This window comes from Bombus vosnesenskii, unplaced genomic scaffold (genome assembly GCF_011952255.1).
Source record: "Bombus vosnesenskii isolate JDL3184/JDL3185 unplaced genomic scaffold, Bvos_JDL3184-5_v1.1 scf7180000013302, whole genome shotgun sequence".
NCBI classification, from domain to species: Eukaryota; Metazoa; Arthropoda; class Insecta; order Hymenoptera; family Apidae; genus Bombus; species Bombus vosnesenskii.
The window spans coordinates 1,349,199-1,360,961 of NW_022882951.1; the positions used below are offsets into that span (position 1 = coordinate 1,349,199).

General features: G+C 33.4%; 5 protein-coding genes across 7 annotated transcripts in view; 3 read left to right on the forward strand and 2 right to left on the reverse strand.

Moving 5' to 3' along the window:
* Nucleotides 1-1,435, reverse strand: part of LOC117234188 (activating transcription factor 3) — a 28,965-nt gene extending 27,530 nt beyond the window's left edge. Inside the window, exon 1 of one of the 2 annotated variants that reach the window (XM_033495172.1) lies at nt 1,330-1,435. The gene's annotated coding sequence lies outside the window, so the exon portion shown is untranslated. The remainder of the gene's footprint in view (nt 1-1,329) is intronic. The other variant, XM_033495171.1, reaches the window with a different exon arrangement.
* Nucleotides 1,436-3,038: 1,603 nt separating this feature from the next.
* LOC117234187 (nucleic acid dioxygenase ALKBH1) lies at nt 3,039-4,240 on the forward strand. Its single transcript, XM_033495170.1, has 3 exons — nt 3,039-3,205; nt 3,266-3,522; nt 3,610-4,240. Exons 1-3 carry the CDS (start codon nt 3,113-3,115, stop codon nt 4,184-4,186), a joined length of 927 nt encoding a protein of 308 aa, XP_033351061.1. The 5' UTR covers nt 3,039-3,112; the 3' UTR covers nt 4,187-4,240.
* A 959-nt stretch (nt 4,241-5,199) lies between these two features.
* LOC117234096 (V-type proton ATPase subunit D) lies at nt 5,200-7,001 on the forward strand. Its single transcript, XM_033494999.1, has 4 exons — nt 5,200-5,321; nt 5,661-5,778; nt 5,851-6,336; nt 6,419-7,001. The coding sequence occupies exons 1-4, from the start codon at nt 5,281-5,283 to the stop codon at nt 6,512-6,514; spliced, it is 741 nt and encodes a 246-aa protein (XP_033350890.1). The 5' UTR covers nt 5,200-5,280; the 3' UTR covers nt 6,515-7,001.
* A 286-nt stretch (nt 7,002-7,287) lies between these two features.
* Nucleotides 7,288-9,755, forward strand: LOC117234095 (dopamine N-acetyltransferase-like). Of its 2 annotated transcripts, XR_004493473.1 has the most exons (4): nt 7,288-7,617; nt 7,817-8,086; nt 8,713-9,453; nt 9,530-9,755. XR_004493473.1 is itself a non-coding variant. In XM_033494998.1 (3 exons), the coding sequence occupies exons 1-3, from the start codon at nt 7,303-7,305 to the stop codon at nt 8,869-8,871; spliced, it is 744 nt and encodes a 247-aa protein (XP_033350889.1). In that variant the 5' UTR covers nt 7,288-7,302; the 3' UTR covers nt 8,872-9,755. The 2 variants fall into 2 exon arrangements, 1 of the variants encoding a protein (XP_033350889.1); XM_033494998.1 differs by having other exon boundaries at nt 8,713-9,755.
* Nucleotides 9,536-11,423, reverse strand: LOC117234093 (zinc finger protein 622). Its single transcript, XM_033494995.1, has 2 exons — nt 10,513-11,423; nt 9,536-10,432 (listed from the first exon to the last, which is right to left on the reverse strand). The coding sequence occupies exons 1-2, from the start codon at nt 11,180-11,182 to the stop codon at nt 9,960-9,962; spliced, it is 1,143 nt and encodes a 380-aa protein (XP_033350886.1). The 5' UTR covers nt 11,183-11,423; the 3' UTR covers nt 9,536-9,959.
* Nucleotides 11,424-11,763: the final 340 nt, after the last annotated feature.

An 11,763-nucleotide genomic window follows, 5' to 3' on the forward strand; every position in this document is an offset into this window, starting at 1 on the left:
TTTAAGCCGTCGTAATATGAGGTTTTATGATTACGGTTATTTGTGATCCTACTTAACTTCACTTTACATGCCAATATAAACATTATACTTTCATTCGCGTACGTGCGAAAGATACTCGAACGATCGCGAAATCTCAAAGATTCTTTCTTACCGACGTTGCACGTTCCATTATAAACGTATTGAAAAGAAGGATAAAAAAGAAATAAAGAGAATAAAAAAAACGAAGCGTATATACTTTGAATGTTTAGTTCGACGCAAGGTATTGTGCAATCAGGAGCATTGGTACCGTGTGAGGATGCTATATAGTCTTTACTAGATTCGTGACAATGTTGCCAATGTTCTGTTTTGCTATATTTAAGATTCCCCACTACACCAGATGTTCTCCGTGACACTAATCATGCATTATTACGAGTGCATCCTCAGGTGTCATGAGCCCATGCCTGTCGAAAAATTCTCGAAACGGATCCATTGTATCGTGACAAATCGTAGAAACGACATACTTTTCGTTTTACTACCACGGCCATACTAAACTTTCGTTGCGAACAATTTTTACTGCACCTCTTTCGATCCGTATCGCGTGGACGCTGTAAACGATAATCGACTTCACAGCTAACTTCATATTCGTGGAAACACGATGCACGAACGTTACCGCGATATTTCAATCGTTCGAATTGAATTCGAAAAAGAAAGAAAAATAAGGAAGTTACTACAACGACCTTTCTCACGATTTTATGTGTTCTTTATGATACGTATCTATGTGAAAAAAACGTACAAGAGTTGAGAGAAATATTCTTACAGAACGTAAATGCAGTTTCACCGCGTTTAACATATTCTTCTCTCGACTCTTGTCGTAATAATGCAACATGTTCGTAATAAAGCTCCACTTGGTAGTCGCACGACCTTGGCTACTCGCGAACTCGATTTTCGTTGTATTTCTCGAAAGATATTACTGGAACATTACTGATAATTTTGACATCTGTTTCATGGCAACATTCCTTCCGAATTCCGATGATAAAGAAATCAACCGATGATCTTTTAAATATGTTTGGCTTTTCGCAAACACCCGGCCTATCAAAAAAGATATCTTTAAAATACGCATTAGTACGGATAAATCGACAAATAAATGTCACTAACGTTGTAACGTAAACTGTATCTCCGGTTCGAACATACTTAACAATTTAAAAGAGGTCTAATGAAATTACTACCGCAGCCTCGATACACCTTATTGCAGCCCTCAAATTATATTACAAGAATAGCCGACTCGACCTACAAAGAGCTTTATCACGTGCAGAGAAGACGGTTTGTTTTAGGTGCGTGTACGGGTCCTACCTTTACAGTTGCGAACGACTATGCAGCGTCCCGATACGCCCCACACCGTCCTTCTCCGTCGGCTGCCGACGCACGACTATGGATAATTCGCGGTTGCGACCGGCCTAGATATATACGAGCTATATTTAGCGACTGTCGTCATGAGCAGCGTTCGCGATTGGTCGTTGGTGACGTGACAGACGTGCGTGATTGGCTGATCTCGCGAATACGCCGCGATTGCTTGGTGCAGACCTGGCTTACGGCTGGGCGCGACTCGCGGGCACGACATTTGTTGACATGAAACTGTCAGAGAATACGCGCGCCCTTAATGCACCGGTATATTCGTATTCGCGTGTTACCGCTCTACCTATGTCGATTCTTTCCGTTCATTTTCATTTATACCTTCAACATTGTTCGTCTATTACTATGACACAAATCTTTTGTAGATGCTCTCTTACAATTTCTGAATCTAACTATAATTGACAATATTATAAATAAAATAATTATAGTGTGATAATAATTGATAACGCGTTGACTGCCGGGTGAATTTTTATAATATACGTGTTCGTAAAAGAATAATATTGTTTAAGCGCTTTATGCTACATTTATGTATAACAATCTATATTGTTACCATAATAATAAAAAGTGACGAATTTTTCGAATGCGATACTTCCTTTAATTTATATACTTTAACATTAGAACCATCCCTTATACCAAAGAATACAAAATGAAATATGATACAAACCTTTGCCCATTTATTTTACAAACTATCACAGAAAATTCCCAAAATATACCATTGTAAATATAAAATTTCTACAAAAAAGAAAGAACAAATTGGTTATTTTAACCATTCTAAAATATCTAATATTAATTAATTCTGACATTCCCGGTCTCACCGGTGACACTTATGGTTGTCAACGTGGTAAGTAGACATGTAATCCAGCAGGATCAGTGAAGTGGTTGAACCCAAGATCCAGTTTAATAACTGGAACAAGGTTCGCTCGTATTCTTTGAGATACAGGTGAACAATTATTCGCGACCGGGCTAGGTGAGTGGGTGGAATTTATGGAGAATAGGAGCGATGGTAATGGACGATTATTAACGTGGTGCGCACTATTAATTTGCACGAAGCTTTCGAAAAGCCTTGAAGTCGGCTGTCGTGCCTCTCTTCGCTTCTATGAAATCATAGATTTCCCGGCAGTGTTATTATGCGAAAATTACGCTCTAAAATTAGTCACAGTCCATTAACGTGTGCGTACACAGATAGGGGACGGGGTTGGGCACGGTAAGAAAAAAGATTGCTCGAAGCTCAGACATTTTCGATATGTATCTGGCTATTAATGCCCATACGACGATGATGGTATTATGCTAAACGAGTCGAATAATCGTGATGCAGAATGCGCTGTCCACATGTCCACTCATCGATCGTTTCTGCACGGTACTTACAATTAGTCACATGTCACATCATAGATTCATCTTCGATTGCTTACTTGTGGGTTAGACAAGATGCGTTGGGGCTGGTCGTAGTAAAAACGTCATTGTTTTCGTGAACATCGAGAGAAAGTTGCAATCCGGTGATTTAGAATAGGAGAACCGATACCTTCGATTGTCACCATCGCGAACCGGGTCAAAATGACATTCTTATTCAAACATCCTAAGCATTTAGTACTATCTCGCTTAGGAATCTGTGTTAAAATCTACTTTCAAATTGCACAGATCCAATTGACGAATAAAGCAGCCCCATCTATCGGCACACGCGCGAACCAACAAACATGGCAGCGCCGATGATTCGAAATTCGAAGTAATGTTCAAAGATAGTTTTAAATATTATAAAAGTCGAAAACCTTGTCCAGACTTAAAAGATGTAATCGATTTGAATAATCCCGATTATAACAAAGTATGTAACAAATTATGAGAACCTTATTCTTTACGTACATAAATTCTTAATACTTTTTAGGTTACTGATTTTAGGAAGAGGTTACTTGATGAACAATGCGAATATGAATTGGGATTAAGACCAGTAAAGGACTGGGAAGTCTTTGAACTTCGAAATATTCCAGGACTTATTTTTATAAAAAATCCATTTACGACATACGGACAACGATATTGGATTATAAAATGCTTGAAAGAGTACTCTAGAGAGCCACATAAATTAAACTTAGATGCTCATAATGTTTTAAACAAAGACGAAAATTGGTGGGATATATGTTTTGGGTAAGATACAATATGATGATATAAAAAAAATATATTTGCAGTATACCATATACCATAATAATAATATGTTTGCCATATTAATTATAGAAATTCTGACAAAGGTAAAGAATTATTACCAAAATTAAGATGGGCAACATTTGGGTACCACCATAACTGGGATACAAAATTATATTCTGAAACATCCAGGACAAAAATGCCTACTGAGATGTCTTTGTTGACCTCATTTTTAGCACAAACATTAGATTTTAAGGATTTTAAGGCTGAAGCAGCAATTATTAACTATTATAGAATGAATTCAACTTTAGCGGGTCATACAGATCATTCTGAAGTTAATGTGGAAGCACCCTTATTCTCTATAAGTTTTGGTCAAACTGCAATATTTTTAATTGGAGGACTTACACAAGAGGATGCAGCTAATGCAATGTTTCTACGGAGTGGAGATATAATAGTGATGTCTGGAAAGTCCCGTCTAAGGTACCATGGCGTACCAAAAATTTTACCAACCATTGATGCACCATGGGATGACATAGAAATGAATGATAATAATCAGCACTGTACATGGAATGAGAGTGATTGGATCAAAGCAAAAACTTATATTTCTGAAGCCAGAATAAATATGAATGTAAGACAAGTGTTGAAACCTGGACAATTGTCCCTGTTGTAAAATATTGTACAAAATTGACTTGTATATTTTTATTAAAAATACTTATATTAATTACATTGCAGTTAATACTTATATCTTCCCCATTATATTGCTGTCAATTCACATCAGTACTAGAAGCTGCACCATAAAAATACATTGATTCTAATATTTAAACATCATTATTTGGGTTGTCTTCTTGTATGTTTCGATTTATCAGATTACTTTGGAACATATTCAAAATATTCAAAAAATCCCAGGCAATTGTTGCCATTCTTAATAAAAAATCTTGTGAATGTGATATCCATTTGTCTTTGATGTGATTGATTGCTTCATATTTACTTTCATAGGTATTTGAGGTTGATTCCATTGGCCTATATGGTCTTAGTAAAATATTCGTAGCATCATGAACTGCTTTATTTAGTATAAAATCTTTAGAAATATCTGATTTATGAATCATTCTCTTTTTCATAAAATTAATAATGTAATTTACCAAAATAAGTAGACCTGGAACAGGGATTTCCCACTTAGCGTTCATTTTTCGTTTTTATGTCGAATATATACAAACCTATATCCAAAGACGATTAATGTTCATTCTCATAAGAATATCTTCGGAGGCTTTCCTTATTATTCCAGGTTGCCAGCAACTTCTACGTGTGTTATGCGGATTGACAGCGCAAACGTCTATTCTAAACGTGTTATTTGACTTACTGTCGCTAATACGAAAACAACGATTTTCTTTTATTAATCGTTGCATGAAACAATCTTTCATTTCTTCAAATGAGTAGGAGGTATTGTACTTATGTTCCATTGAAGATTTTTGTTTTCTATTCCCCTTATTTCATTCTTTGTTTAAATTAAGTTTAAGATATTATAAATTTTAATTAAACATACTTCCGAACTTATGTACTAATGTTAATGTTGCGACATTTTGCTTTTCAGTTGTTTTATATACCCACTGTATCAAATAATCTGATTATATTCCTTTTTCTTCATCCTCTTACTAATTTTAAAATTACGCGCTAATTTTTGCGCAACTATATATACAGCTTCAAACTTCCGGTCCTACGAGTCAGCTGATCAGTTTCATTCTTGTCTGCTTGATAGTTCTCTCAACTATGTCTGGAAAGGATAAACTTGCGATTTTCCCTTCTCGGGGGTAAGTATTTCCCTTTCAAATTATACGACTCTATTTTATTCTTTCAGTGGATCTTATTTTTCACTTATTTAATATCTTTTCTCTTTTATTACCAAATTTTCTGAGTCTGTTATCATCCATCATAAGATGGGTGTAACCCTATTCCTATTTATTTAAAACGTTTAAATTATATTTCTCATATATTCGTATTATTAACATGTAAGTATTTTTTTTATAAATCGAGATTGTAGTCTTTAACTGTTATACAAGGACAGCAAGTGTACATATTGTTTACTTCTTTCATTATATTGATAATAATGTCTGTGAATATAATAACACAGAATTTATATTTTTTTTCAGAGCGCAAATGTTAATGAAATCCCGTTTACATGGAGCACAAAAGGGTCATGGTTTGTTAAAAAAGAAAGCAGATGCATTGCAAATGCGTTTCAGATTAATTCTGGGTAAAATTATTGAGGTACAAAAAGACACTTATTTGTATGAATAATTGTTCTTTTTTTATAACAATTTTATTCTTCTCTATATCTAGACAAAAACTCTTATGGGAGAAGTAATGAAAGAGGCAGCTTTCTCATTGGCTGAAGCCAAGTTTGCAACTGGAGACTTCAATCAAGTAGTTCTTCAGAATGTGACAAAAGCTCAAATTAAAATTAGATCTAAGAAAGATAATGTTGCTGGTGTTAATCTTCCAGTGTTTGAGTCCTATCAAGATGGTACAGATACCTATGAGTTAGCAGGTTTGGCAAGAGGTGGCCAGCAATTGGCAAAATTGAAAAAGAATTATCAAAGAGCAGTGAAATTATTAGTGGAATTAGCATCTTTACAAACAAGTTTTGTAACCTTGGATGAAGTTATTAAAATCACAAACCGCCGTGTAAATGCCATTGAACATGTTATCATCCCAAGAATTGAAAAAACTCTTGCTTATATAATTTCGGAGCTGGATGAATTGGAAAGAGAAGAATTCTATCGATTAAAAAAGATTCAGGATAAGAAGAAACAAATAAAAGCAAAGGTGAGATTTATATTGCAAAAATAATTCCATTCTTCACCTTTTTTGATCAAGTATCTTTTAAAATGCTTAAACTGTTTCACAGGCTGAAGCAGCTAGGGCAGAGATGATAGCTTCTGGCAGAGAATATGTAGAATCTGCAAATATCCTAGATGAAGGAGATGATGACATTTTATTTTAAACACTGTACACAACATATTTTCACACTCTGAAGTATTAAAAAAATATGTTTTAATTCTGAATGAATGTGTTAAAGAATGAGTCCAACAAGGCATGAGAATAGATTTAGTCCTTTCACAAATATCCTTGGACAATATTAATTTCACAGTAGATAGCTATATTATACAGAAGATTGTATTATAAAAATATGAAACATCTGTACAAGCAGATGATAATGTGTTTATGTATTACTAACATTTTTTAATTACAATATATCATATTATAATATGATATAATAAGTGGAAAATGTTATTAATATTTTTTATCAGTTGTATATTATTGACTCGATATTTGTTGAAACTGTATTTGGTGCATACAATGTACTCATATTGTTATATTGATAAAGATATAATTTTACGCGATCAATTTGCGGCAACAGCAACATTACGGAAGATTATAGAATCAATTATTTAGTAAAAATTTATGAAGAATAAAGATATTCATATACATATATATATATATTCATTTCTATGTTTGTATTCTTTTTGTTCATCAATACTCAATCCCCTCTATGATAATCAGAAATACTTGTCTGTTAATTTTCATTAATCAATAAACACATATTTCTTTCTAACAATGTATTCTAGTGATACCCAGGAACATAAATCTAATATGTTTATTTTCTTATTCTTTATCAAAAAATGTGGGTACTATTGGAACATGATCAGCGCGAATTTCACATTAGAAATAATTAAGAAGGATGCATAATCATTATAGCCAGTAAATTTCTTGAACTGGGTCAATCAATATATGGAGCTTTTCCCATATGAGTCAGCTCTCCCTACTAAGGGTAGTGCGCGCGTAGAAAATCCTTTCAGTGCGCGGAAAATTCGTGCCGTGACCACCCCAAAGATGTCGTCCGATGATTTAAAGGTCGTGGGTGTTCCAGAAAGTCGTTTCGACGATGCAATTAACCATCTGAAATGGAATTTCTTCTCCGACGAACCGTTGAATCACGCGGTAGGACTATGCGAAAAAGGGGAGAGCCAGTTCGAGCTGGAAAGACATTGTCTACTCACTTTAAAGCAGGGATACTCGAGGATGCTGGTGGATCAAAATGGAATGGTAAGCTGAATTTAAAAAAGCGAATGTTGTACCTTTTTTTTTTTTTTACAATAAAAAAATTATGATTATGTACTGTTGCTCAACTTGTGAATTTATTTTCTGCGTTATAAGTATTTCATTGACGAGGGAAGGTTTTCTTACGATATGTATGGACCTTGAACGTTAAGTTCATTGCCGATCATAAGTACTGTCCTATCAGATAGCTGGTATGGCATTGAATGGTATCCTGAAGAAGGGAGAGCGCGAAGAAGCTGAACGTCGCCTTGCAGAATTGAAAGATGAAAAATTCAAAATAATATTCGGACTCCTGTACAAAGTTAACAAGAAAGTAGATCTTTTTTACAAGTACAATGTCGACGAGTTATTTGAGTGTCGAATCCTCAGTATCGATGAGAACTTCCGTGGGAAAGGTCTGGCGAGCATTTTGATGGCAGACAGTATAGAAATCGCTAAAACCGCTGGTTTCAAGGTATAATCCTAAATCGTATTTCATCCTTATCATCGTAATTATAGTAACTTTCTTCACAAAATGATAACTCTGTATGATAAATGTTGTTGAAGCATGCAGTTTAAGTTCGGTGAAAAATTTCTTTAGAGCCGTACTATTGTATACTCCGTGACCTTTACCATCCCCTGCTGGAAGCTTGTATTAATTTTATGGCAATCCATCATATTTGAATTATAATTTGCTAATATTTATGTACTGAGTAATGCTTTTTTATGTAAATGACAAACAAATTATTTATTAAATCTAATATCGTAAAATAACATGAAGAAATTTACGCAAAGTTACAAATTTGTTAAAGAATAGATTCAATGTATTTATTCGTGTATATATATATGTGCAACACGATCGTGCGTGGAGGCGTGGTCGTTTTGGTAAGAAGTTCACATTTTACTTTTGTTTCAGCATGTTCTTCGATTAATATGCATGGGATGATTTTCGTTTACCAAGATGTAAAATTGCAATGCACTCGTTACTTTCTCGAGAGGTATTTTTGCACGCAGTGTACTTCGTACGAAGTGTATGTAAATGTCTGTGTGCACTCAAAGATATCCCACAAATATAGTGTTGAAATTGTTGTATGTTTACAGGTGTTTAAAGTTGATGCAACGGGAATGTATTCGCAGAAGGTATGCTACAAGCATGGTCTTGAAGTAGAGGCGACGATTCTGTACAGGGATCTCGATGAATCAATCAGACCGGCCCCTCCCCACCAAGCTTTAAAGTTGTTGGTGAAGGTGTTGGATTAAAAATTGAAAGTCTAATAGAAAACAAAATGAGAGTTAACGTTAATCTTGAGAAATCTTTAATAATCAGAAAAAGATTTTACGAAAGAGCAGTAGTGTAAACTATGTGTATCGTTGTGTGACAATAACAGGTCTCTAATGTATGTTTGTCTTAAAGATGCATTTATGAAATATATCTATAAACAGGGCGAACCGTATGCCTTTCTTAAAAAGTATTAATAATTTGAGGCATCGGTTACTGCCCTTTGTCGGTGTTCTGAATGGTGTGCCATTATTAAGACGGAAAAAAAAGATAATATTAAGTAATAATATTACGATAATATTTGAGTTGACAAATACAAGAATGAAAAGATCCACTTAACATTTCCTTTTTTGGACCACTGTTCTGCATTCTGCTAATTCAGAATAAAACGAATCGCTCTGCTTTGCATAGTAAAAGATATATGAAAAGAAATTCGTGTATCCGTGTACCGCAAAGAAATGCGAATGTATATCAACGATAGTATCATAATAGAAACCCTATGTCAAGAATGTGATAGTTTAACAATTGTTAACTCTCTTTTACAATTCTACAGTTCACTGATGGTAAATTGAAAGTATATTATACGTACATAGTATCGAAATGTTTGAAGTCTTCGATTGTGCAGTCATTTTTTTGCAGCTATCATGAGAAACTAACAGAACATGGAATATTTCTTGATCCGTGTCTAAAAATTTATCGAAAACGGTAATTTAGCTAATGATTACAGGAATAACTGGATGGGTCCACGTGAATATAGAATAAAGTCACGAGAAGTATTATTTTTATTGGTGTTACATGTTGCGAAAATATATTGTAAATTATTTTGTAAAAGTATCCGCCAAATAAACATTACACTTCATAATGACCAATGTCTAATAATCCTTTCAAATAACTTCAAGCTATATTAAATACGAATTTTTCAACTATATAGGCAATTTTATATTAATAATGAATGTATAAGTATGCAGTGCAGCATATTTAGCAGCAACAATTAAATTTTCCATAAAACTTACATAGTTTAAAAATGAATACAGTTTTACAGGAACATTTATACATGTAACAGAAAAGCTTAAAAGATCACTTGAGGTCTAAAATGTTTTTGCAGCTTATTTGCCTTAAATTGCAATTGTGTAGAATATTTTGCTTGTACTCTTTCCATATATTTGATATCTCTCGCTTTCTTTACAACTGCCTCTTTTTGTGTTTCTGACCATCCTAAAGCTCTATATTGTGACAGTATTTTACGCAGTTTATCACTCTTTGATACTGCCTTATTTGGATTTAAGTTTTGTTTATAATATATGGACAGAGATCTATGGCCAATAATACTTCCTGATGGTAATACTAGCTGGTAATCGCTATCATCTAATTCTGGTATTTCAACTTCTGCATCTGGATCACCAATTTCTGCATCAGGATAGCTGGATGAATAATCATAAAATTCTGCATATTCTGCTAATGCATCTCCTTCGTGCAACATTTTACAATGACCTTTATCTATCATATGTGCCCTAGCAGCCTCAACGCTTTGAAAACATCTTCCTGTTAATTTATTATGAACAAATACAATTAGTTTGCCAATTTCTTTATAATTATAAAAATACAAATTTAAATTAACTTACCAGAATCATTACACCAAATGCACATGTATCCAGCAAAAATTTTTTTTCCAAGATACACAAGTAAACCTTTAATGTCTGTGCAATATTCAGGATCTGGTACGAAGAACGAATGTGCAATCGTCATGTGTTTTAGATTGCGCACCAATGACCTACTATGATGATTGCAAAATAAACAATTGTTATTTGTAACTGGATTTTCAGTATCTTCCATCCATTCGTCGGAATTTATAGATTCAATATCAGAATCTACTTCCATATCTTCACTTAGTTGTTTTACAGAAACTTTCCCTTGCACATTTTTCTTAATTACAGAACCAAACGATGGACCAGCATTATTTTCAAGATCTTCATTTTCAGTTTCAAAAGGAACATTTTGTTTTGCACACTTTTCCTTGTGTTTTTTTGATAATAAATGATTTTCGTATTGATTTCTTGTGTTGAAATTCTTCTTACATATTTTACAACTTATTGTTCCTTCTTCCTTTTCTTTGTAACCTTTGGTTCTTTGTGTAATCACTCTTTTCTGAAATTCTTCCACAGATGCAGGGGGTAGTTCAGCTACTTTTCTTTTTAAATTGTATCTGTGCCAGTCTGATTTGTAGTGTTGTCTCTGTATATCTAAATCTCTGAATGCTACTCGGCATGTGATGCAAGTAAACGGCGAAGTCATTTTTGTTAATAGCTTTTAACAAACCAAATATTAACAACAGCCAACAACTTTATAAATTTACTATTCTTAAGCGTCAAAGATTTCGTTGTTAAATATTAACTATATTATAACATTTACTGCAGTTTATTCATTATGTTAATCAATACTACAAATACTAGTAGTTGTTATATCTTGTTGGTCTATAACAAGAAGTCCAAGACGCATCATGTGCACAACTACTTTTTCCACCAAAATTGAGGTTATGTTGGTAATCAACACAATTACTAATATCGAAACATATAACATTGCATCAGTATATTCTGAAGCATACATATATTTACTTCTGTACTTGTAAGATAAGAAAATTTTTTGATAAATTATCAATAAGTCGTATACTTGATTTTGACGACAATCTTGTAAAATATGTACTTGTGAAAGAACTAAGCATTATAATTATAGCTACAACATCAAAAAAGTCACCAATAAGTTTGTTATTAATAAGTTTTTAATTGTGACTGAAAAATTAAAATTTAATACTAAAAATATCTGTTAAATGTATACTTGTTTATTCACATGGCTTTATATTAATTAATTTATATTAA